Source organism: Solanum dulcamara, chromosome 12, assembly GCF_947179165.1.
Source record: "Solanum dulcamara chromosome 12, daSolDulc1.2, whole genome shotgun sequence".
NCBI lineage: Eukaryota > Viridiplantae > Streptophyta > Magnoliopsida > Solanales > Solanaceae > Solanum > Solanum dulcamara.
This window is the reverse complement of record NC_077248.1, coordinates 9,364,883-9,389,626: the sequence shown is the minus strand read 5'-3', so window position 1 is coordinate 9,389,626 and position 24,744 is coordinate 9,364,883. Positions and strand designations below refer to the sequence as shown.

Below are 24,744 nucleotides of genomic sequence, written 5' to 3'. Positions count from 1 at the left end.
CTTTTCCATAGAAGCTTCAACAATGGTAGATCTATACCTAATGGCAGATGAGATGAGATGACTAGGACCTCCCTCTCCAGCAGCTGCAAAAATTACAATGACACCTGAAATACCTACCCTTCACTTACCTTGCCTCGGAGCGTCCAACCAGACTCAGTAGCTCTGGGATATAATCAAAAGATACACCAACACCAACCACCAAACATAATTTCACAACTACTCTAGCAATCGGTTTTTGAAAGTAAGGAATTTCTCAGCAATTTGTTTTACATAAAGACAAACACAAGGCAAAGCAATAGCAAGAAAATACAGAGCGCATACAAGGCAAGAGTTCTACACCATCAAATGCTTAAAGCTGAAGAAGATAATTAATACCAAGCACTCTTAACATACAAGTTTTAAGGTTTTCCAGCAGTACATAGGCTCTGCACCTTTCAGTCTTTTCCCCAGAATCTGCATCAGACTTCTCCAAGAATCGTTTATACCAATTCATGAAAAGATTAATTTTCGATCCTGTCAATGCTTGCACATGTTACTACACATCAAGAATGTCAGTTTGTCTGCATTGCTTCTGCGTGATATTTTTCCAATTCAGCATCAAGATCTTCTGCAGAAACGTTCTCACCGCGACCTCTGCCCCTTCCACCATCCTTTCTCATGCTCCCTCTACCACCACCTCGAGGACGTCTAAATCCACCACCTCTTTGTTGACTGTCAAATTATTTCAAGATAAAGTTACAAATGTTATTTATGACGAGGACACAATATCCACACAAGAGAATAGCTGAAACTGAAGAGAGAAGATCAAAAGTAAAATCCTTATCAACCTAAAACAAGCTTCACTGATATGGTGTACCATCCACCAGATGCCACATGTCTTGAAAATATCATCATTTTAATACTAAACACCGAGATGAGGAAACTGCTACTGCCACATCAAATTTTCTTTACACATCAATAACAACTACACTTTAGTGCCAACAAGTTGAGGTTCGTTATATGGGACCTCATCCACCATGTAACCTCATTTAATCTCATCTAGTGCCAATATTAAAAAAATCATCTCGCTTTTGAGCAAAATAATACACCAAATTACATAAAACCAATATGAGTGCAATGACACTTTAACTTCCCCCTTTCTTCAAAAAACAGAAATTTTATTTTCAGTAAGAAACAATTCATTAAAAAAATCAGAAGCAACAAAAACTTCCGGTTAAAACCTGGAACAACCAATTCCAAAGGTGAATGTACAAAGTTTCAAGAAGTTTTGAAGATGAAGGGAAACAAGACACTCTAGTAACATTATTTGAATGTGATATATATAGTTGAAAATAATGTCTACTGCTACAAAAAACATGCATGTGCTTATTCTGAATAAATGATTATCAATGATAGTAATCTATATTAAGAAAATAGGCAGGTAGGATATAAGGATATCTCAGACTGTCCTTGCGAACTAAGCAGCATCCATTTTTAACATAATTTATTAGATGTCATCGTGATTAATAACATGCTAGTAGACACAGAGCGCAAACAATACCAGATGTTTAAGATTAAAAAATTGAAGGATCCTAAAAAGTGTGATTATGCTAACATTGATTGTCTGCAATATAATATTGCTAGATTTTTCTGGGACCATTGCCAAGAAATTCTGCGAACTTCACACAATCTTTTTCTCCCAGTTCAAAAAAGGAAAATCTCATCCAAAGACAAATAATGGATACTATATGCCAGAATGAAGGGTAGGAAGCCTGGTATTCTATTTAAGCTTAATATTGATAAAGCTTTCAATCATGTGAATCAAAAATTCCTACAAGGAAACCTTCAGAAGATGGGGTTTTGAAGGAGGTGGATCAGTTGGAACAAATTCTGCATTAGCCTGGTGAGATTCCCTATTTTGATAAAAGCTACACCTGAAGGTTTATTCCATCTCATTGGGTATAAGACTGGGTATTGTCATGGAGGGGTAAATGATATGTTGAAAACAGCAGAGTCTAATAGATGGATAAGGGGATTAACAACTGGCAGGAGATAACTCATTTGCAATATGCAGACGATACTTTTATTTTTTGTGATACTGACAGGGAGAAACTGATGATGTACCTGAGGGTGATTCTCATATTTTTTGCAGGCACTTCTGGTCTATATAAAAATTGGAGAAGAAGTCAACTTTATCCTGTGAATAAGGTGGAATGGATGCAAAGCCTAGCAAAAATTCTCGGAAGTGAATTGGGAACCCTGCCAACCACATCTTGGGAATGCCATTGGGAGCTGAAAGCAAATCAAAAGATATCTAGAATGGGGTATTGGAAAGATGTGAGAAGTAACTAATAAGGTGAAAGGGTCAATACTTATGCATTGCCTACTTATATGATGTCTTTATTCTTTATACTTAGTGTCAAAAAGATAATTGATGGCTTGAGAAGGGAGTTCCTCCAAACAAGGAGACAGTCATTTGTCAAAAGGAGACCAATGAACTTGAATGGCTAAACAATCACATGAACAACAATTGACAAATAGCAACCATCCTGGAATTTCTACTAGCTGCGACTGTATACCAGGTTTGGATGGAAAGGAATGCAAGAAGATTTCAGTTCAGAAGCACAACTGCTACTCCACCGATTAGAGAGATAGCAGTGTTTTCAAAAAGGTTTTTGGGTCGAGGCTACGAAAAACGCTAGCCCCAGAATTTGGAGCGTAAGCCCCAAGCGTAAATACGCAAGTCACAGACGTAAAACGTACCTGGCGTGAATTTTGATTTTTATTGTTTTTAAAGTAATTTTGCTATAAATCATAATTTTTATTATGGGTATAATGATATTTATAAGTTATGCAATCATATTTTTAGATTGTAGCAATTTTTTCCTAAAATATATAAGTAAATAAAGCAACTCTCATAGAAAACGACACTGCCATAAATAATTTTTTAGATAATTGTGCATCAAACTAATATGATAGAGATTCATAGAATTATGTTCCTTAGGCAACTTTATTCCTTTTTTTTGTTATTACTCTTACTCTTTTTATCATTTCCTTGTTTCAAATATATAAACAATAACCAGTGCATATATGTGGGAAGGACTAGTAAATGTGGAGATGGAAGATGATTTTATCTTAAAGATTATCTCGGCTATGATCAACTTTAGTGTTGTTACCTTTCTCAAATAACAATTACAATTTCTTTTGTATTATTAGCGATTTATTTGCAGAATTATTGAAATATTTATTTTTGCTTAGTTTCTTAGAAATAAAATTATAAAATTAAAGATAGATGAGATATACGCCCCGTAGATCCATGGGACTTATGCCTTTCCCCGTACTGCATAAAACATCTCGCCTCATGCCCGCGCCTTTTAGTACACTGAGAGATAGTATTGCAATTGCATATAAGGAGTCAGAAATTCTGTAAATGGCAAGGGCTACTAGAAAGATTAAATAGCTATCTTGTATAGGCTCTCATTTGTAATAGCATAGATAGCTATACAAGGAAATATGAGACTGGCTCGATAGTCCAAAATGAGCTGGATGTGTATAAACGTTTAATACTTGGTTGAATAGAATTTTACTTTGACCGAAAAAAACAAAGGAGTGATAGGGATGAGAAACCTGAGAAAGCACAATCATGGTCTGCTTATGAAATGGTTGCGGATGATCAACCACTGCAGAACAAAATCATCCAGGAAAAATATGGCAATGGAGATCCTTGGACAACAAAAACTGTCACTTCTCATTATGTGGAGTGGTATGCCTGTGGAAGTCTATCAGGAACATGTAGCCAATCTCAAAAACAGAGTTGATATCAAAGGTGGGAATAGGATGAAAACTTCTTTTTGTGGAGACAATTGGTTGGGTAATGATTCTCTAAAGTAGTTATATCCTGATATTTTCAATCTAAACAAAAAAAAAGGCAATCATAGGTGAAGTTTGGTCCAACCAAAGCCAGTTTCTTACCTTCAGCAGATTTTAGAATGACTGGAAAATAAGACAGATTGGGGAGATTTTACAAAACTCGAGAATAATTCAAGGGGGGTAAACAGTTCTGAAAATAGATTATGGTGGCAGGGGCATAATATTTGAAAATTCACTATTAAAACAACATGCTAGGTTTTGAATCAAGCAAACAATCACACAACCTGTGCAATGACCGCCATAATCTATTACCTGACATTCCATAGCAACCATATAAGGAGTTAACTCACACAAATGATCCATTCATTTTAGCATACAGTACAAGAAGCTGTAATCACAATGATAGATTCACATTCCTCATTTAACTTCAATATTTCATTTTTTCGACGACTTATCTTCCACATTTTTTTTATGACAAGGGAAACCCACAGCCGCTACCCTTTTGGGTGCTCACGGGGTAAAACTCCCGCTCCTATGAAATAGCTTGCAAACTACATATGAGAGGTAACTCGCACTAGGTAAGCTTGATGAGACGAGCTCGACCCAGAAGGCAAATACCTTGCTTTCGCTGGCAAGGGATTTCAAAGTTAAGACCTCCAACATGGAAGTCCCAAGCTCAAACCACTAGGCCACCCTGAAGGATCGACTTATCTCTCCACTATATACACAAAGTGGTAACTTAAAATATTTGATAAAAGCAAAATGTTGGATATAGTGGTCCCAAGCTGGGTGAAGCTCAACAAATTGAGTACATGGAGCATACAGTAGCTGAGAAATACCATACAAATTTTGGATAAAAAGTGGAAGATAAAGATCTATCAACAACCGAAAATATACCTTCTTGGAGCAGGATTTGGATTTCCATATAAACGATTTCTAATTGGAGGAAGAGCAGGAGGAGCAATATTTGTTCCAGCAAACTCAATTTTCATGGGCTTCCCATCTAGCTGAACATTGTTGTATCTCTTGATAGCTGCCTCTGCATCCCTTCGACGTGAAAAGATTACTTCCGCAGTTCCCTTAAAAAGATAATCTTTTGTTACTACAAGGGCTTATGGAAACTTCCGAAGCAACTTATTCTTGCCAAACTATACACAACAAATTTGTGAATACCTTTGATCTTCCACTCTTGTCATAATGAATAGAGTAACGCTTTATATCACCAGCTTCTGAGAAAAGCTCCTATAAAAACACCACAAGGAAGGCATTAGATTTCAAGCTTTCATTCTTTTAGTTCTTTTCTTTAGGAAGGGGAGTTACAGCCAGAGAATGCCATTTGCCGACTTTATGAGGCGGAGATCAATTACCCAAAAAAAAAATTTTCTTTTTTTTTTCTTTTTTTTTACCCCCCATTTTGAAGGATTTATAGTGTTTCCACACTTCCCCTCCAGTGTGACTCGAACCCAGGACCTACCGGTCGTGGGTGGAGGTGCTTAACCAACTGAGCAAGCCTCACTTGTCAATTACCCAAAATTATAAAGAGCAAGAAAGGGTCTCTGACAAAACTCAAGCAGACACAAAACTATCACTAGACAGAAGTAGAAGACACAAGGAGATGCATACATCTATCGTTCTTAATCATGGTTAAACTCTTCAATTAACTTGAAAATAGCTAGATGCATATATCTGTCATGTTGTAACATCCAGGGACAAAATATTAGCTTCTAGCTATCTTTAATCATATAATCAAACTCAGCATTTCTTTTTCTTTCCCCCCTTTTTGGAAACTATAAATTTCTACATTAAGTTCATGTCATTGCAACAACAGAAGGCTAACTCCATGACTTTATGCAATGCAATTCAACTGTTGCTACATCATAATATATCCTTCCACAAAGGGAAAACTATTCTTGTCACTGAAAACATAACTCCCTCTAGTCCATAATAATTTAGATTTTGAGCCTTTTTTCAATGTACAAACTAAGTTAATTGTTCCATGTTCAAGAAAGTGGTTGGAAATTTCTTCCATTTTTACCCTTCATTTACATTTTCTAGATGATAAAGTTCAAGAGAGTTAATTGCTCATATTTATGATTTTACTTTGAACTATTTCTAATTTCAAGAATAGTTTGAGAATGATTAAAAGGTTATGTTTTAAATTTTTGTTCTTAATGGGTGTGCATTGCCTCACAAATTTAGTTAAAATGGACTAGAGGGAGTATTTAACATCATTAAGCTCATTCCAGGGTAAGGGCGTAATTCACAGGGTACAACTATAGCTCATTTATGTACTAAAATGAGGTAATACTAACGTCAGAGATTAGCATACTAATGTGCATTCCCATTTGTTAATGATGAGCACAAAGAGTTAGCCTTTAGGTCAAAGTTCAGTATCATTTAACAAGTCCAAAACAACACATGAACAGTGTTGAAGCTGATCACAGTTAATGCTTATTCAACATTCTACTAAATAAGCAGCACTCTGTATAACGCACATGAGCAAGCAACTTAACAATTTTGCTAACAAGAGTCAAAAGGTAAGCTTTTAAATATCACCTTGATATCTTCATTTGAAACCCCATAATCCAAATTGGAAATGAGGAGCTTGATACCGGTCTCAATCCCGGATACCCCAGCCCCTCGGGCAGACGACGGGGCATGCTCCGCAAACATGTCGTGATCCCATGTAGACTCCGGTGCGTGAACCTGTGAAAAAAAATCATTTCAACTTATTTAAACCTAATAAATTCACAAACAAAATACAATTAGACAAAATGAGAACATAAAACAAAGGATTCTAACGGAATATGGTGCCGGACGATTGGAGGCACGGTTGGGGAAGCGACGCCTTGGACCGGGCCCGAATCCGGATCCGGATGCAGATCCAGTTGTTCTTGGTCTAGGGTTCCGACTGGTGGAACTTTTGTTCCTTTTGATCAAATCATCGAGAGACACATCCAGATTTGACATAATTTGTACAACAAATTGTGTATGAAAATTGAGATCTAGATGAGTATCTAAAGGGTTCTGAAATTGGGGGAAAAGGGTTTTAGCCCAAAATTGAAGAGAGAAGATCTTCAATCAACCAATAGCTGTATGGCATTATTGGTTAAAGATTCTTACACATATCTAAATATTTTTATATGATTTGTGAACAGCAAACGGTGTCGTGGTGTAGTTGTGTTCGAATCCGGGCGACGCCATATTATATACTTTATGTATTTCTAATACTTTGGAACCGTAATCAGAAATAGGTATTTTTATTTACATTTTTGTTTTCTTTGGATGGAGTTTTTTTTACTCGAAATAATTTTAATAGAGATTGATATTGAAATATACTTAAACGTAATTCATAGGATTAGAACCTCTCTTATAATGAAAATAGTAACTTCAAATATTGTTTTAAAATTGTGTGGCAGACGATGTATACGTCTTGTAGTGGAAATGTATATACACCTACTTTGACCTCAGTAAATGGGGAAATTCTAGTAGGAAATACTCCTCAATTAAAGGAACCTAAATAGCAACACAAATTTTTATGTGGGATTCCACTGGGTTGTTGTTGTTGTTGTATAAATAGCAACACAAATTTGAATTAATACTATATGATTATACCAAATTTTAAAAAAAAAAAATTACAGTAGAGTACTATAATAAGATATTAACCATGATCAGTTGATGATTAAAGCACATGATCATACAATAATAAATCATGAACAAATTACTAAGGGTCTATTTGGAAAGTCACCTTGGTAATTGAATTTGGTGTAATTGGTGTAATTACATTATCTGACCTGTTTGGTTGGTCAGGTAATTACTTGGTCAGCATGTAATTGGGTGTAATGGGCACGGTTTAATTACACTCTCCAATTCACCGGGGGGAGGGGGTTATGAATTGCTAGTAATTACATGTGACGAGCACAAACACAATATAAGTTTAGCGTTTCGCTAGTCAAAGATATTATAATATAAAGATCATCTCCACGTGAATTGATACAAATAATAATTCAATCAAATCTTGCTAACTATTATTCAAGTGAACAAAAGAAGAGAGTTTGTTGTGGTTATGAACCACGTTTGTAGATTAATTAATGATTTAAAAACAATTAATAATTACAAGGTTTAATATCAATAATAAAAGATAGGGTATAAGACGAAACAAGTGCATAGCGATAGTTGAGAATTGACCAGGTTTATTTATCACCTCTAAAGTTCTATTGATTCTCTCGAATTCGATAGTTGATTAGAATATCATCAAGATTCAGATTTTCCTTCCGAATAAATCTCAAGTTAAAGAATAAATTAATTATAACCTAGTGATCTAAGTAAGCAGGACCATGTTATGGATTATTCTTAAGGAAGTAACGTTTTTCGACTATTTTTCCTGAGATTCAATCAATAACCATCAACAAGCTCTTTCGATTACTTAAGATATATATATTGATTCAATCCACAAAAATATGCAACAACATTAACTAAGATGTTCTTCCTTTAAATAAATAAATTAATAAATAAGGTTACAATTCAATTCAACTCCCATAACAAGTTCAAGCATAAGAACGGCAATCAAAATCCCAACATATTCATCAATACACAATGTTTGTCAAAATACCCTCTAAGAAACTACTCCATGGGAGAGAATAAATTAACTAAGAACAAAGATAAACAAGAAGACATGGCAAACAAACTCAAAATTCCAACTCCCTTTTTGAATTCGAGTCCTGTACCACATGTTTCTTCTCCTCTCCTCGTAACCTAGCCTCTTTTTTTTCACTCTTTCTTCAATCCCCCGGACTCTGGGCAAGTTCCAACATCATATAACATAGGGTTTCCCGTAAAATTTCAATAATATCCTTTTTAAAAGTGTTTCCACGCTTCCACGCCGAGCGGGCGCGCCACTGGGTGCCTAGGCGTGCGATCGACGTGCGGAGGACCAATAGGGTGGGTTTTCGTTCTGCGCGGGCGCGCCACTGGACACTTGAGCATGCGACCGGTGCGCGAAGCCAAAAACTTGTCAAATGTTATTTCTTTGTCCCTTTTTTTTCTCTCTTTAAACAACTTTGTTGCATTTTTCACTAATCATGTTCAACACTTGAATTTGTCGCCCTACACATATGAAAAGTAGACATTAGTTTTAAAATAAACATTTAAAACTTGTATTAAATCATCTCATTTCATTGTCCATCAACATGGTGTAATTACAAGCTGATTACTTTGAATTTCTTTCTTTTATTTCAATTTTATTTTTTTCATTTTAATTTATTTTTATTTTTATTATTTTAAATTCTTTTTATTTTTATTATTCTAATATTTTTTTAAAAATATATTTTATTTTATAATATTTATTTTCCATTTCCTTCTCATTCTCAACGTTTACTTCATGTGATTCCATGCAATTTTTCATATTATATTTTTTATTTATTTATTTTATTGTTGAATTCATTTCTGAATAAAGTTATAAACATACGTTTTTTCCTTTTAAATCATATTTATGTACGTTATGTTGAAATTTGACATAAGAGTATTATGTTAAATTTTTATTTTGAATTGAGAACTTATGTTATATTTTTAGTTTCAGTTCTTTTAGTAGTATTGACTTGATATTTCATATTATAAGCCATTTATTTTTTAATTAAATTTGATAGATTATCTTTTTGTTAATTATTTTAATAACTTTACTATGATATTATATTTATAATATTTAATATTTTTATCAAATATACATTTCATGATGTTCGTATAAATCTTGTACTTTTAATTTTTATGATTAATTTAATTAAAATATATTAATTTGAAAAATATAAATTGATTTTTTTATAATATTAGTTAAGAATTTATGTTTACTAATAAATATATTTTCAAAAGACAATATATATCTTAAATATTTAATTTAATATTATTTATAAATACTCTTATTTGTCTAATATAAATTTTTAATTTTAGATAATTAACTTTTGTTTTTAAAATCTAATATAATCTTGTAATTACAATTGTGCAACCGAATAGCACACTTGTACATTGTGACAAACAAACAAATCAGAGTAATTATTAGATTGTGTAATGATTAGCCTGGTAATTACTACTCTAGTAATTACACCAAATTCAATTACCAGGTGGCTTTCCAAACAGACCCTAAATATTACAAATAATGCAATAAAAACGTGTTTATATGGGTGTTTTTACGTAAGAAAAATTCTTCCTAGCTAACTGAATAATAATGATCATAATAGCGCGGAACTAAACCATTACAAACTAAACAATGAACAATATAGCTACTCAACTAGGAAAAAAACAAAACATGAATAGCTCCTTGTTGTTGTATCAAACAAGATAGCTCCAATGCACAAAACATTCTGCATTAACAGAGTTTAAGAAATTAAGTACCGCATTTAGAGATGTGTGATGTAGATAGCTTACGTCAAATATATATAATTGAACGAATATTTACCTAGCTAGTGTTTAATTTACACCGAAGAAATGAATGCAGAACATGTGTATTGTATATACTTCATTAATTCATTACTTAACCATATTTAAATAATATGTATTCTCACTTTAATTGGTGTTTCTAAGATTAAATTGTTTCGCTTAGGCAAGAATGTGTAGCCAAAATAACCATAGAAATTATAATGTGACTGTGCTTTGAGTTGTACCTATATGTCAAGACCAGTAAAAATTGTACCCATGTGATGCATATAGCCAGCAAATGAATTAGTTGAAGTTATTCTAATTGTTAAAGCTGCTTTTGAAAACCAAAGATATATAGGACAATGATATACACTCTTATTGTTAATAATTAATTAATTCCTCAAGAACTTTCAGCTTTATGCAAATAATTTTATGTCATTATTGAAAAATTGTGTTTCAACGAGTTAAATACATTTTTTGTTGTTATGTATGTTTGAGACATTCTAAGAAAAGCCTTTGCTTTTGTTTTTCTTTGGATCATGATTGTCAAGAAAAAGTAATAGAGTAAGTTATATATTTGGCCAATCGGCAAAAAAAATTACATTTGCTAATTGAATATATAAGAATAGTTATTATTTTCTACACACAAAAATTGCACGCTATTATTTTGATGGACAGATCTTCTTGTAATCCTGGGCGACCATAGAGAAATTTAATTATGATAAGAGTAACAACTTTATAAGTGGGTCGTTCATGCCATGTGCACTTTACATCTTGAGTTGTCCATCTGCTATACCATAAGAGTGTTCCATGCGCACATATATCTTGGTTGTACGTCCTATCAGGGAACCATTATTTCAATATAATAGATCGTAGTTAAAGATGTAAAGACCAGTAAATAGTATCTCCTTCATATCACTGATTGATTGGAACTTTATTATGTAGTACCCTTCTTCACGAAGGTACGCATCAAGTTTAGTCATAGCTGTCCAATTCAAAGTAATATACCTATTCATGTTGTTATACCGAGGACATTCCCCAATGACATAAGCAATAAAGGCGCACTTCCATTTCTCCTCTTCAGATTGAACATCTTACTTCTCTAGTTGGACCATGGTTTATGCATCAATAATTTATGGAGGAAAGTAGACTAAGTTCATATTTTTATTAGCTGCTCGGTTGTTTCCGAACACGTTAGTCCAAGGTTCCTTGTGCTCACCTTCAATAATCTTCTCCTTTATCTTATTTTGCCTTATGGCTCCAGTATCTCCCTCCGTGACAACAATAGTAGCTGATTTAGTTTTAGTGACAATATTAATTGTTGACACTGTTTCATTAATTTCAGCTTCCTTGACGTAAGGTAAATAAGTTGGATTTGGGGTCCCTCATAGATCTACCGTTGTTGGTAGAGTCTCATTCAGACTTAACCTCCGAACCACCTCAGACCTTGCTGAAGTTTCTATGTCTCTATTTTCCACCTCACTGATTAATGGGGGTTAGGTTGTGCATGTGTTTCTACCGCCTCTCCTACCACTCGAGCTCCCACATAACTTCCTATTGTCAGTAATGATATTTTTTGGCCACATTCTGGTCCTCTCCCTCTGCCTCTTTTCCTCATCATAGCACACATTAACTATCATGCGCGAAGAGCATCTAGAGAAAGACAACAAACAAAATAACATGAAGGCAACATTTTTTTAGTGCTTGTCTTTTCCAACATATTTATTCAAACGGGGAACGTCTGAAAAAGTACATGCATATATAGCAAAACAAGAAAAAAAATATTTTTTTGGTGCTCTGTTGCATGTTGGACACTCGAAGTTGGAAGTTAGATAAGTTATTTTATTATTATTATTATTATTATTATTATTATTATTATTATTATTATTATTATTATTATTATTATTATTATTATTATTATTATTATCATCATCATCATATTGGACACTCGAAGTTGGAAGTTAGATAAGTTATTATTATTATTATTATTTTTATTTTTATTTTTATTTTTATTTTTATTATTATTATTATTATTATTATTATTTACCTTATATATAGTTAAGATTGAATTTCTCTTTTACACTTCCAAGTTAATCAAAAGCTATTTATATAATTTGTTGAAATGAGTTAGGGTTCAAAAAAGTTCTCTCATCCTGAGGTGAGGGTGAAATGCCTATCTAAATCAGAATAGATGAAAAATGTTTTTTACGTCTAATTCAAAGTTTCTTGCATTGTATCCACTACTAACCTCTTATTGTGATTTGTGGTGACTATAATTTTTTAAATTATGGAATAAATTTCTTAAAATCTATAAGCTTTAATCAATGAATAAAATTGATAAGAAATACAAAATAAAAATATAGGTAATCTCATAGTTTCTTTTTTTGTTGAAGAGTTTGGATTCATGTTTTTCCTTTTAGAAATGAGTTTAAAGTACAAAGTTTATCAGAGATAAATAATATTTCATGAAAAAGCATACAAAGTATTTAAAATTATTTATAAAAAGTTAATATTATATATATATATATCTTAATTATAAAATTAATATATTGTTCGATTTTTTCTTTGATTTGTTTTTAATTAAATCATATCAAATATTATTGATTTTCTAATATTTAAATCTAAATCAAAACAAAATAAAAATTAATTTATTTAATTAATTTGATGAAACTCTTAATTTAAATCAATTTTTAATCAAGGGAACACCTCTTATCAAAACTATGAGAAAAAAGAAAAAGAAACAACTTCTTGTAGCCTTGTAAGTTGCAGGAGAGGGGAAAAACACATACATAACAAAACAAGCAAAAAATAATCTTGTCTACGCCTGTGTCTCATAAATTAAATATGGTCCAAAATCTCCAATGAAGAAACTACCTAAAATTGTAACTCTAATCCAAGAAAAAAAATAATAATAATTTTTTCTAATTGAATTTGTGTTGAGAAAGACCGATTGAAGTGAAAAGGACAAAAGAAGGCGGCGAGGTGTTATTGATGGAGAATTGAAGAAACTGAAGTGGGTTAGGCTTGGGGCTGAGGGTAGTGTGTAGGGGGGGGTGGGGGTGGAAAGTTATAATAGGGGTATGACGTGAATAATTGAGGAGGGGAGGGCAATTAAATTATGTTTTTTTTTAAAAGACTCTAATTTAAATTATGCTCTTTCTATATTGTCTAAATTAAATTCTTAATATGCAAAAAAAATAATTCTTCATTAGTGAATTTCAAGTTAAGTATTTGAGTAAAAAATGAAAAACACCGAAAAAATTATTCGTCAATTTAAGTATGTTGTGAAAAAATTAATTGTGTTTCTAAAAATGATAAAATTTAAGTCTATTTTATAAACAAAGAAAGAAAATTAATTAAAAAGATATCAACATAAGTTCTAACGTTAATTAATTATGTGTACCAATTAATTAAAAAAATGAACACGTGTCCATATTAATTAGATTTTAATACCTTTTTTCGTATTTCACTTTCCTCTAAGAGAGTGAACACACTTTCTACTCTCTGTGTGTTTATTACACTTTAAAATAATTTAGGAGGATAATAAGTCCATGTATAAGTAAGGTGTGTCATTAGAATTTCATGTATAGTTGAGGGGATAGTTATGCATTCTCCTAATATAATGTGAAATTTTCTTATACTCGATGTGTAACATAAACTTTTTTTCGTGTCCGTTATGACTTCAAGTAGTATATGTGCTAGACCTTTCTACTTTTGGGTGTCTGTCACGATCCCAACCCGTCATTACTGACACCCACTCTAATTCTCTGGTGGAAAAACTATTCTAACAGCCCAACAATAAAAATTGAAATATGTACACAAGCTTAGATATGCGGAAGCAAGATATAAACTAGAATAATGACTGAGTCCTCATAAACTCAGCAAAAAAAAGATCAAATGTCAAGAATTGCGGAAACAACCTAGAAAACTGAAAGTCGTCTGTACCAAAACTCTAACAATGTCTGAAAAGGAAAGGAAAACACTTCCACAAGAAAACATAATAATAAAACAGTGTCTAAAGTCTTAGTCCTGAAAAAGGGGAACTAGAACATGGAAGAGTCCATGACAGCGTGAAACAAATAGCTCACCCTTGAACTCGAACAAACTTAATCTTCTAACCGAGGTCTCTCCGCAGTCGGCTGAATATGCCCTGTACTCAACAAAAAGGCAGAGCAAGAGTAGTATCAGTACACAAAAATAACAGCGTACTGGTAGGATCACGCGGTTAGCCAGTAAGCGGATCATATACAAGTAAATTCAACACAATAGACATATACATATACAGAATAAGTAAACAACATCTCAATATCACAACTCAATGTCTTCCACATGTTATAACTTCACACAAGGGTCCTCTCACGGGACCTACAAACAATCAACTTTGTGCCAGAACGTGACACCCGATTCAAGTATGTGTCAGAACGTAACACCCGATCCGAATACGTGTCGGAACGTGTCACCCGATCCAAATTAAATGTCAAAATGTGACACCCGATCCTAAGATATCACAATCACAAGAACATTCAATGTTTACAACATTTATACCACCAAGAACAGGTTCATCACAATAACAGGCTAGCAAGTGATCATTTCACACATAATCTAGCATGTTTCTCTATTCATATACACAAATGCATATCACAAAGCAATTTAACAAGTATATGAAACACATACGGAAAACTAGACCATCACCTACCTCAATTTCAAGCTTTCACAACCTTACAATGCAAGAGCCTTCCCTTTCCGGGTTCGTTCTTTTCGTTCTTGGTCTAGAAAACATTAAATACATATCAATGATCAATATAATGGCCTAACTATCAGGAAATATAACACAATTTCACTCCCTAGGCCAAACCCATGATCCTAACCTTACCCTAAGACTATTTTCCACCATAGATTTTCAGTTCAAGCCCTCCCCAATGATTATCACCCATACTTCTAGTTTCTAGGAATCAAAGTATGAATCTAGGGAGTAAAAACCTTACCTTAAGCGTGGAAATCCGTGGAAAATCAATGAAAATCGCCTTAGATCGCCTCTTGGGGTTTTAGAAACTGATTGTTGTAGAAAAGACCATTTTTGGTCTTTTTCATGACTTAAGTCGCGACTGTCCCACTCTGGCGTGACAGTTCCCGCTCTAGTGGGATATGCGAAAACAGTTAGTTCGGAGTTAGTGCTCCAAGCCCCCATTTCTCAATACACCCCTTCCCCAAATGCATTAAAATTATATCCTTCATGCCAAATTCGATTCCGCGAAGCCGTAAATTCTCCATATCGTCTTGGCTATCAGCCTGTCCAATCAAATTATAGATTTGACCTCCCATCATTCACGTGATCACCCTAGACTTCACTTGACTCAGAATTCGTCCAAGTCTGGCCTAGGCTCAAATTTTTTGAAGTTACTACCCAAAATTTTCTGGCCCGAAATCTTTTTCCATTGACCTATCCCTAATGACGGGAACAGGTCGTTACAGTATCCAACCAATATTTGCAGTTCCAGCACCAAAGGACTTATTGCACCATTATTACATCAAACACTTTTATAAAAAATTTAATTAATAAGTATTGTGTTGTAGTACTCAAATACAGCTTGTATATTCCTCTTAATCATGAATTAATATATATGTTACTTTATATCTGAGCAAAGTATGCCATTTTAAAAATGAAATGTGTAAAATGGAGTACGTATATTACCAAGACTTTTGCAAAACCAACAAATGCATGGTTCAGTACTTTGATTTAACTTGATATTGAAAAAATATCGATTATGATTCGATTTGATTTAGCCTCCAACGATAAATTCAGAATTTAAACGTACGTTGTAACATACGTATAATGTTTATTTTTGTTGCTCAAAGTAGATATGTACAATTAATAAGCTCCATTATTTAGATGTAATTAAATGCTCTAAAGGCTGCTTCAATTAATTATGAGCACCTTAATTCCACCGTAAGAGAGGGTAAGGTTCAATAGTCGAAACCTAAATGTATGTATAAAGTAGGAGTGTGTAAATATCCGTTTAACTATAAATGAATTGGAAAAAAAAATTGTTATAATTTATTTATTGGTATGAGTTATTGAATCAACAGCGTTTAAGTGATTTTGTAATTATTTTTGTTGGGCTATTGGTTTGGTTCCGATTTTATGGTTTTAGTTAATGATTAAACGGATAATCGAATTAAATTATACTAAATTATCTTTTTATTCCAACTATATCACAATGAATTTAGATTTCAAATACAAATCATATTTTCTTTCGTAGAGTTTTACCCATCAGTGTGAGTTAACCTTGTTTTTCTTTTTGAGAAATTGTTGCCGTGTTACTGCATCCAAATTTGCTATTTAACTAGAGAGAAAACAAATTTGTTTTATCAATATTTTATTTGAAGTTGCTTCTGCTTGTAATTCTTGGATACTTTTATGCACAAAGAGGAACATTTTTTTTTATCGGTTTAATAAAAAAATTGAACTGTTAAGGCTTTTCAAAAATAGTTTGATTATTAATTTAACGCGTTTACTAACCGATAATTAAATAAATACACAAAATCAATCCAGTCGATCCGACCTCTAACATATAGGGGCAAGTGTAACTTTATGACTTGAAATATATCTGAAGCCATAACATTCGATACAAGAGGATATATATATATATATATATATATATATATATATATATATATATATATTAATGATTCAATACGAAGAATCTTAAAAATTGAACCAATTAATATAAATTATGAATCTGCCTACATACTTTTACTTCGATAATATTGATATAATAGCATTTTTTTGTCGAGGTTACCTAATATTCATTGACGATGTGATTGTTTTTTTGGAATGTCGTAAGGAAAGAAAAAAAATGAGGGAAAATAAGGTAAGGAATCAAAGCCTAACCAGCCGCCCTACCTTTCAAGGTGGGGGTTAGGTCTGCGTACACTCTACCCTCCCCAGACCCCACATTATGGGATTATACTGGATTTGTTGTTGTTGTTGTTGTAATCAAAGCCTAACCAGATAAAAATTGTGATTATTAACCAACTAAACTACTAATTCATCTCATGACCAAACGCCTACTGAGATTTCGAAAATTTTGATTCCATGAGGAATTGCTCTTTTTGTTGAAACCTAAATATGGAAATACAGTTGAAAAGTTAGTAAAGGGTAAATTAGAGGGGAGTTAATCGAATGGAACATTGAATGCGTGTATATGTCGTTTTGTCTAACAAATTCACTACCAACAATCTCCCAATATCTTACTTTCCCATTTTTTGTATTCTTTCTCTATCTCAACATAACCTACTGCCACCTCAATATCCATTTTGCCACCTCTATGACTTATCTTTAATTAATTATATTTTCTTTCCCAACATTTTTCCTTTTATATGTATATAGGTTGTGCTTTTTGATCACTTCACATCACAAAGACACAAATACTTCTCTTATAGAAAGAAAAAGGAAAAAAAATAAACATATTTTTGAGAATTAAGGAAGGAAAAAAGATGTTGAGAATGATAACAGGGACGAGAGGAGCAAGTGGATTTGGATCAGCTTCCACTGCTGAGGAGGTTACTGGTGGCATTGATGCTAGATCTCTCACTGTTGTTATTACAGGTTTCACTGTAACGTGTTTTCTCCATTTTAATTTGTTTATCTTAATTTAATTTGATATAGATTTTTGAATTTTGTAATTTTTAATTAATGACATCTAATTTTGTGAGTTTAAACATATTAGAATAAAAAAATATAATTTTTTAAACGTATTAAAAAAATCAACCTTACGAACTCTCACTACTAAATGCATGGTCATTACCGACCGAAAAAACCACAAGCGGTTGATAATTCGACTGATTTAGGTGCATTGTAAAATACTCGATTCAAGTTTGAGTCAATCACTTTTTGAGTTTAGAGAATCATTCGTTATTCACTCTCTTGATCTTGATTTGCTTGGTGATAACTAGGGCTGTACAGGACAAACCGATAAATCGCATCAAACCGACAAATCGAACTAAATCGGAAAAAAAACTGACTAGTGATTTGGTTTGACTTGGTTTGGTGTTTGGAAAAAAAACCCGACCATTATAGGGTTGATTTGGTTTTAACTAAAAAAAGTCAAACCGAACCCAAACCGACCCGATTATAGATATATTATTTTAAATTATGTTATACATAAAAATATTTATTAAAATGTAATTTATAAATATATTTTTAAAATTTTTCATAATTTTTGTTTTCATTCTTACATTTAGATTTGAACTTGAGAAACTCATCTAAATAATATACAAAAAAAGCTCATCTTATAAAGTTATATTATAACGTTAAAACTTTAAACAATGTTCTGCCTCCATCTTATATGTTAATATTTTGTACTAGAACTCTTTTTAAGAAGCACTGCTCTATGCATTTTATTAGATACTATGAAAAACCCGAGAAACCCGAGAAAACCCGAAAAATCCGAGAAAAATTGATATCGAAAAACCCAGCTTTTATTGATTTGGTTTGATTTATAGATTTAATAACTCGACACAAATGGTTTGATTTAGTTTGTAAAAAATTCAAACCAATCCGGTCCATGTACACCCCTAGTGATAACCGCTATCCTTAGGCTTTTACCAATTGTAAAAGTAATTTATCACGTGTCAATTATTTCTTCTTTTTTTAACTCATATTCGGTATTCAAGTTGACGCCAACAATATTCGGACCACGTGTCAATTGTTTTCCTACATTTTTTTCCTTTTTATTCTGTATTTGGATTCGCAAATTTGAGACTTTTAATTTAAAATGAAGGAGTATTTATTTCCTACTTGTGCAACCTTTAGGGCTTTTTTTCCCTCAACACCTTTGGGATATTTGATATATGTGGAAGCAAGAGGAAAATAGAGGAGAAAAAAACAACTTTTAGTGTGTTTGGTATGAAGCAAAATATTGGCCCGAAAAACGTTTTGAATGTAAGTGATTTTTCCTTGTTTTTTTTTTTTGTTTGACAAATAAGCAGAAAATATTATCTCAAAAATATTTATAAGGTATAATTAAAGCAAACAAGGTCTAACAAAACCCAAAAACTAATTCATAAAGTTAGCATTGTCCAAGTTTATATGAGGAGACCAAATCTCTCGTCCCCAGTCGGTGTGGGACCGGATCTGGAGAAATTGTAACTTGCATTGTTCGAAGAATGAAGGGAGAAATATAGACAGAACTTAAGTCAAGTCAACACTTGCCTTCAGATATTATTTAAAAAAAGAAAAGAGAAATTTATGAAGAGATACACCCTTAAATATGTTATAATCATGTGCTAATCAGTGGCAGATATAACAATAAGTGCGCCTTTTTGGGGTCGAATCCTAGATATATTTACAAAATAATAAGTATAGATAGAGAAAAATCGTAAGTCTAAATTCTGAATCTACTGTTGATGGATTATAGATCGTGTGATGCTTCTGGTAAGTTTGAAGTAATTTGTATTTATACGATAACACATTTTGTCCACAGGAGGTGCAAGCGGCATTGGTTTGGAGACAGCAAGAGTTTTAGCTCTGAGGAAAGCCCATGTCATTATTGCTGCAAGAAATATGGAGGCTGCAAAAGAAGCAAAACAGCACATTTTGAACGAAAACAGAACTGCACGTGTTGATATTCTGAAACTCGACCTCAGCTCATTGAAATCGGTCAAGGCATTTGCTGATAACTTCTTAGCACTTAACCTTCCTCTCAATATCTTAATGTAATTCACTCGATCTTTATCCATTGTGCATCTTCAACCATTGATATATTGTTAGGAAGAGTCTAATATGAGTCATGTGTACCATGTTTTTTTTTAACATACTTTGCGAAAAACAGAAACAATGCAGGTATCATGTTCTGTCCATTTCAGCTTTCTGAGGATGGAATAGAGATACAATTTGCTACAAATCATCTTGGTATATCACGTAATTCTAATATCAAGATTTCGGATAGATTATTTCCCTCATGAATGTGGCTGATTTGATTCCTTTTTTTGGGGAAAATTTCAGGTCATTTCTACTTGACTAACCTTCTTCTAGACAAAATGAAGGAAACTGCAAGAGCTACTGATATTGAAGGTAGAATTGTGAACTTGTCATCAGTAGCTCACCTAATTTGCCCTCACGAAGGAATACAATTCCACAATATCAACGACAAAAACAGGTAACCTTCACAAGGTTATATAGCAATAATTACGTAGTGGAATCAATTTTTACATTGTGATTATTCGTTCCAGTTATCAAGACAAATTGGCGTATGGACAATCCAAATTAGCCAACCTACTACACGCCAATGAGCTATCCCGCTGCTTGCAGGTAATTGGCTAAGTCTGCATACTAATTACTACAAGTTATCCAGCCCCTGGATGAATATTTAAGCTAATGAGTTGTTGTCTATTTCATTAACTTCATTTAAGACAAGTTAAAGGACATTTAGAAACGGAAATGCAGGAAGAGCGAGCAAATATCACTGTCAATTCAGTTCATCCGGGTTTGATTATGACGAATCTCATGAAACATTCAGCCTTTCTGATGAGTACGTATATATAACCCTCGCACAAAAGATTAGCTCGATGAATTACTTAGCTTTAATTGGAATATTTTCTTCTAATTGGCAGGAATATTAAGGGTTTTCACTTGTTTACTGTGGAAGAATGTCCCTCAGGTAACAAACAACTATATTGCTTGATCGGGCCCTCCAAAAATGATTTTGCACCGTGTCGGATCCTCCAAATATAGATAGCTTTTGGAGGATCCTAGACAAATCCAACAGTACTATTTTTAAAGAGCCTGAATAACATAGGTTGACAATTTTGTCATTACATTTGAAAGCTGAAAAATGCTGATTAATTACAAAATTGATTTATTTTCCAGGGGGCAGCTACAACTTGCTACGTCGCCCTCCATCCAAGTTTGAAGGGAGTGACTGGAAAGTACTTTTCTGATTGCAACGAGTATAAGCCAAGCAAGCTTGCACGAGACAACGTGTTAGCTCGAAATCTTTGGGATTTCAGTAACAATCTGATAAATGCATCTCAAAAGATTATTGATAAGTAGAACACAGTCCTTCGAAATCCTGAAAGTTGTTATTACTGCAATTTAGCATTCATATGTTGTGAAACTGTTGTAGAAGGTAGGAGGTTTAAGCTTGTCTGGTTCTGTTCCCAATTTATAGTCTATCTGTGTATGTTTCTTTAAGTTAGCTTACTTATGTTTTAAATGTATCTAGAATTTTAGTTTTTTGCTCTCTTTTTGGTTCTCAATTAACCTTGTAATGACTGTGAAAATGTCTCTTAAACTTTAGTTGAACCTTTCCATGTGTAACAAGCTAGCTAGTTTAACGATTCACATAAGACGCCGAAATTCTGTTGTATGATTGTACCATGCTCTATAATATACTTCCTTGAGATAATAAGGCATTAAACTCATTATCATACCAAACTCATATCAAACTGAACTTAGCAGTTTACAAATAGTAGTGGAAGACTTGGGGCTTGCAGCTACAAACCCCACGTCTTTTTTGTTTAAACACTTTGTTTTGTAATTTCAAAAACAACTTTAATTTGAATTACCTCCCCTCCCCGCACCAAAACAGTTCCGGATATCTCTTGATTTTGAGTTTGACACTGTCCCTCCGTAAAAATTAAGGGTAGCTTTGTGCCAAATTAGAATGTAAAAGATATATTTAGCTCCAAAGTATAATGTAAGTAGTATATTTAAACTATTTTTGATAATACAAGAATTTATTTGACCATTTTCCAAATTCAAAATAAAAAGCACTTCAGAATGCGTTGATTACATTCTTATTAACAAGTGACCACATTGCTAGGTGTTATAGCAAACAAGAAGATTTTTTTAACATCAGCCAAAGAAAGAAAGTTGTTTTCTCTTAAATTTGTCCAACGAGTTCACCCATTGACCGACTCCCTAGACTAGGCGACATAGCCGCGCCAAACAGATGTGGCGATGAGCGGGCGACTATGCCAACTCACCATAAGACACCCATCTTTTTCTTCTACTTTGTATCTCTTTCCCTTAGCGTACAAGTACAATAACATGTCTGCCTGTCTGTACTTATCTGAACTCGGGGGAACCAGGTTGAACCTTGCAGAGTTAAACCTCACTTGCCATTGACCAAACGTCTCGTGTCTCACAACTCGCTTAGTCCCTTCGCAAGCCACCAAATTATAGATCTCCCTCCCTAGGTACTGCTCCGCCATTTCCAAGTCTAGAGTATTGGGATTAATCGAGTCTGAGTTCTCCAACAAATAGAACATTGTTGAATAGTAATGCCATGCTTCGTTAATCCTGTTCGTAAAGACACTTCCATTGTGATTCGCTTCTTGTTCGGCGATGGTCACAATCTTCGGCTGTATTTGTTTTATTAAATCCAGCACTTTTTCGATTGATCCTGGAATGGAAAACAGGCGGTGAAGCTTGAAAACAGAGTTCACAGCCACTGCTTCCACATTACTGGGTCTAATATTCAACATTGGTGCTTCAAGATCAGCTAAAGTATGGGCCATGAATCCTTGGAATTCAAAATCTACACCAATTGACTCTGCAAATTGGGCGAGCTTAAAACCAACTTCCAGTAAGGCATCGCTACTTTCATCAGGCTGAGAGTAGCCACCAATTCCTGTAAGCCGAAAAGCCGGTGGACCTCCAGGACGCAAAGTGAGTGCCTGCATAAGTGCTGGCCATTGCAGACCTTGATTCAAGCTGAAATCAATTACATGTATTCTCTTGGAATCGGCGAAGGCCTCAAAAATGGATTGATTGGCAGTGAAGTGGGTGAATTTGAGTAAGGGGTAGCTGTCGTAGAAGCTTATATGTAAGAATTTTTCCTTGGAATAGGATGATTCAACAAAATCTTGTGGATTCGTTCTGTAAATCTTCTGGTACAAAGCTTCTGCAAAATAAGTCGCCATTTTCTTCATTGCTCCTCCAATTGTAAGTGTTCTTGATTGGCTGATTAGTACTTTTTTTTTTTTACTCACAAAAGTTTAACTGCATTGACAGGTTTACAACTCAAAAGATTCCTAGTCTAAATCACATGTCTTGAGCCTGAGCATGAGCTTGAGTACAGTGATTAACTAATACAAATATCAATGTAATACAAATGGGAGATGGATTAAGTCTTTACTACATAAAGAACTATGTCAAAGAAATGAGACAGGATTAATTAAGCCAAAGCTAAAGAACACCGAGCTCTTCAGAAGCAGAGAATTGGTGAACCACAATTGGTTTATCGAACAACGACAACAGTCAATACTCGAGTGAACCTATAGATAAAAGTCCAGACATGAAATCTCGACCATCAGCACTATCATTACTGGTCATCCTTTCAAGTGCACCGCAATTTAGGGATTCAACCTCCTCCTTTCCTAGTTTCTGCACATCCTCGGATGAAAGAACTTTGATGTACCAGACATTATTGACAAATACCTCCCATGGGTCTTCTCCAAGGAGTAAAACATCATTCTCCCTGTCAACAAATACAAGATTCCAGCCTGATCTTTGAGAGTCTTCAAGAAACCCTTCGATCCCGAACATTCTGGGCATGTAGACTACACGTTTCCTGTGAATTGAAAGTATCTTTCCCAGATCGGCTGATTAGTACATCTGCTAGAGTAAAGTTGTTCTCTTGGATCGCCTCGGCACAAGCCATCTCTTCGTTCACTGTCCGACCAGTATCCGCCAATAAAGGGCTACGAAAATCAGATCTACTGCAAAGTGCCCTGAAATCAACATTAAATATCCTAATCTGTTGCTGATCATCAATTTGCTTATTATTCTCAAACCATCTGGAAGATGCACTTGATGATACATTCATCGAATCACCGCCACCACTGGCAGCATTAGAAATCTGCTGCTGGTGGTGGCGGTCGTCTACACTAGTAGAAGACGATGAATTAGTAATATTGTTATCTGAGATCAAACTGTGGGTCCAGCCTGAAATATCAGAAGCAGCGTAGACGACTGCATTTGTATCAGAAACAAAGGAATCTTCATCTTCCATAACTGTATCCATGGACGTCTCTCCTGAACTCATCTTTCTTTCTTTTCTTTTTCTGTTGATAAATTGCTGGAGTTATTACCTTCCTGCTTCCCTAAAACATTTTTTATGTATTCTTTTCTTTTTGGTCATTTCGGACAGATTTCGCTTTCATTTCATACGTGTAAAGACCGAATACACGCCTTTCAACTCAACTTTTATTTGTTCTTATTCTAAAAATAAATATTTATTCTTGCAGATTACTTTTAACATATTTAAAAAATATAAATTCTTATTTAATAATTAAAATAATTTTTGAGATCTCCCTTTACGTTTAACTTTTATCACACTAACTTTTCTTACGACTTACAATATTACCCCAACCTTCCTTCTTCTTTTTTTTTTATAACAATTCTTTTAGTCTATATTTCATCAATGTAAATAAAATACAATTTGACAAATCTATCTCTTTTCTATATTAAAAAACACGTCA

General features: G+C 33.6%; 3 protein-coding genes across 3 annotated transcripts; 1 reads left to right on the top strand and 2 right to left on the bottom strand.

The window, feature by feature from the left end:
- Window positions 1-232: 232 nt before the first annotated feature.
- LOC129875992 (THO complex subunit 4A-like) lies at window positions 233-7,134 on the bottom strand. Its single transcript, XM_055951268.1, has 5 exons — window positions 6,652-7,134; window positions 6,406-6,555; window positions 5,023-5,091; window positions 4,747-4,928; window positions 233-711 (listed from the first exon to the last, which is right to left on the bottom strand). The coding sequence occupies exons 1-5, from the start codon at window positions 6,817-6,819 to the stop codon at window positions 552-554; spliced, it is 729 nt and encodes a 242-aa protein (XP_055807243.1). The 5' UTR covers window positions 6,820-7,134; the 3' UTR covers window positions 233-551.
- A 10,481-nt stretch (window positions 7,135-17,615) lies between these two features.
- Window positions 17,616-21,580, top strand: LOC129876614 (short-chain dehydrogenase TIC 32 B, chloroplastic-like). The gene is made up of 8 exons (XM_055952092.1): window positions 17,616-17,866; window positions 19,743-19,974; window positions 20,091-20,170; window positions 20,264-20,417; window positions 20,491-20,569; window positions 20,705-20,789; window positions 20,872-20,918; window positions 21,128-21,580. Exons 1-8 carry the CDS (start codon window positions 17,755-17,757, stop codon window positions 21,308-21,310), a joined length of 972 nt encoding a protein of 323 aa, XP_055808067.1. The 5' UTR covers window positions 17,616-17,754; the 3' UTR covers window positions 21,311-21,580.
- Window positions 21,581-21,950: 370 nt separating this feature from the next.
- LOC129876314 (DELLA protein GAI-like) lies at window positions 21,951-24,461 on the bottom strand. The gene is made up of 2 exons (XM_055951725.1): window positions 23,866-24,461; window positions 21,951-23,236 (listed from the first exon to the last, which is right to left on the bottom strand). The coding sequence occupies exons 1-2, from the start codon at window positions 24,306-24,308 to the stop codon at window positions 22,186-22,188; spliced, it is 1,494 nt and encodes a 497-aa protein (XP_055807700.1). The 5' UTR covers window positions 24,309-24,461; the 3' UTR covers window positions 21,951-22,185.
- Between the last annotated feature and the right edge of the window lie 283 nt (window positions 24,462-24,744).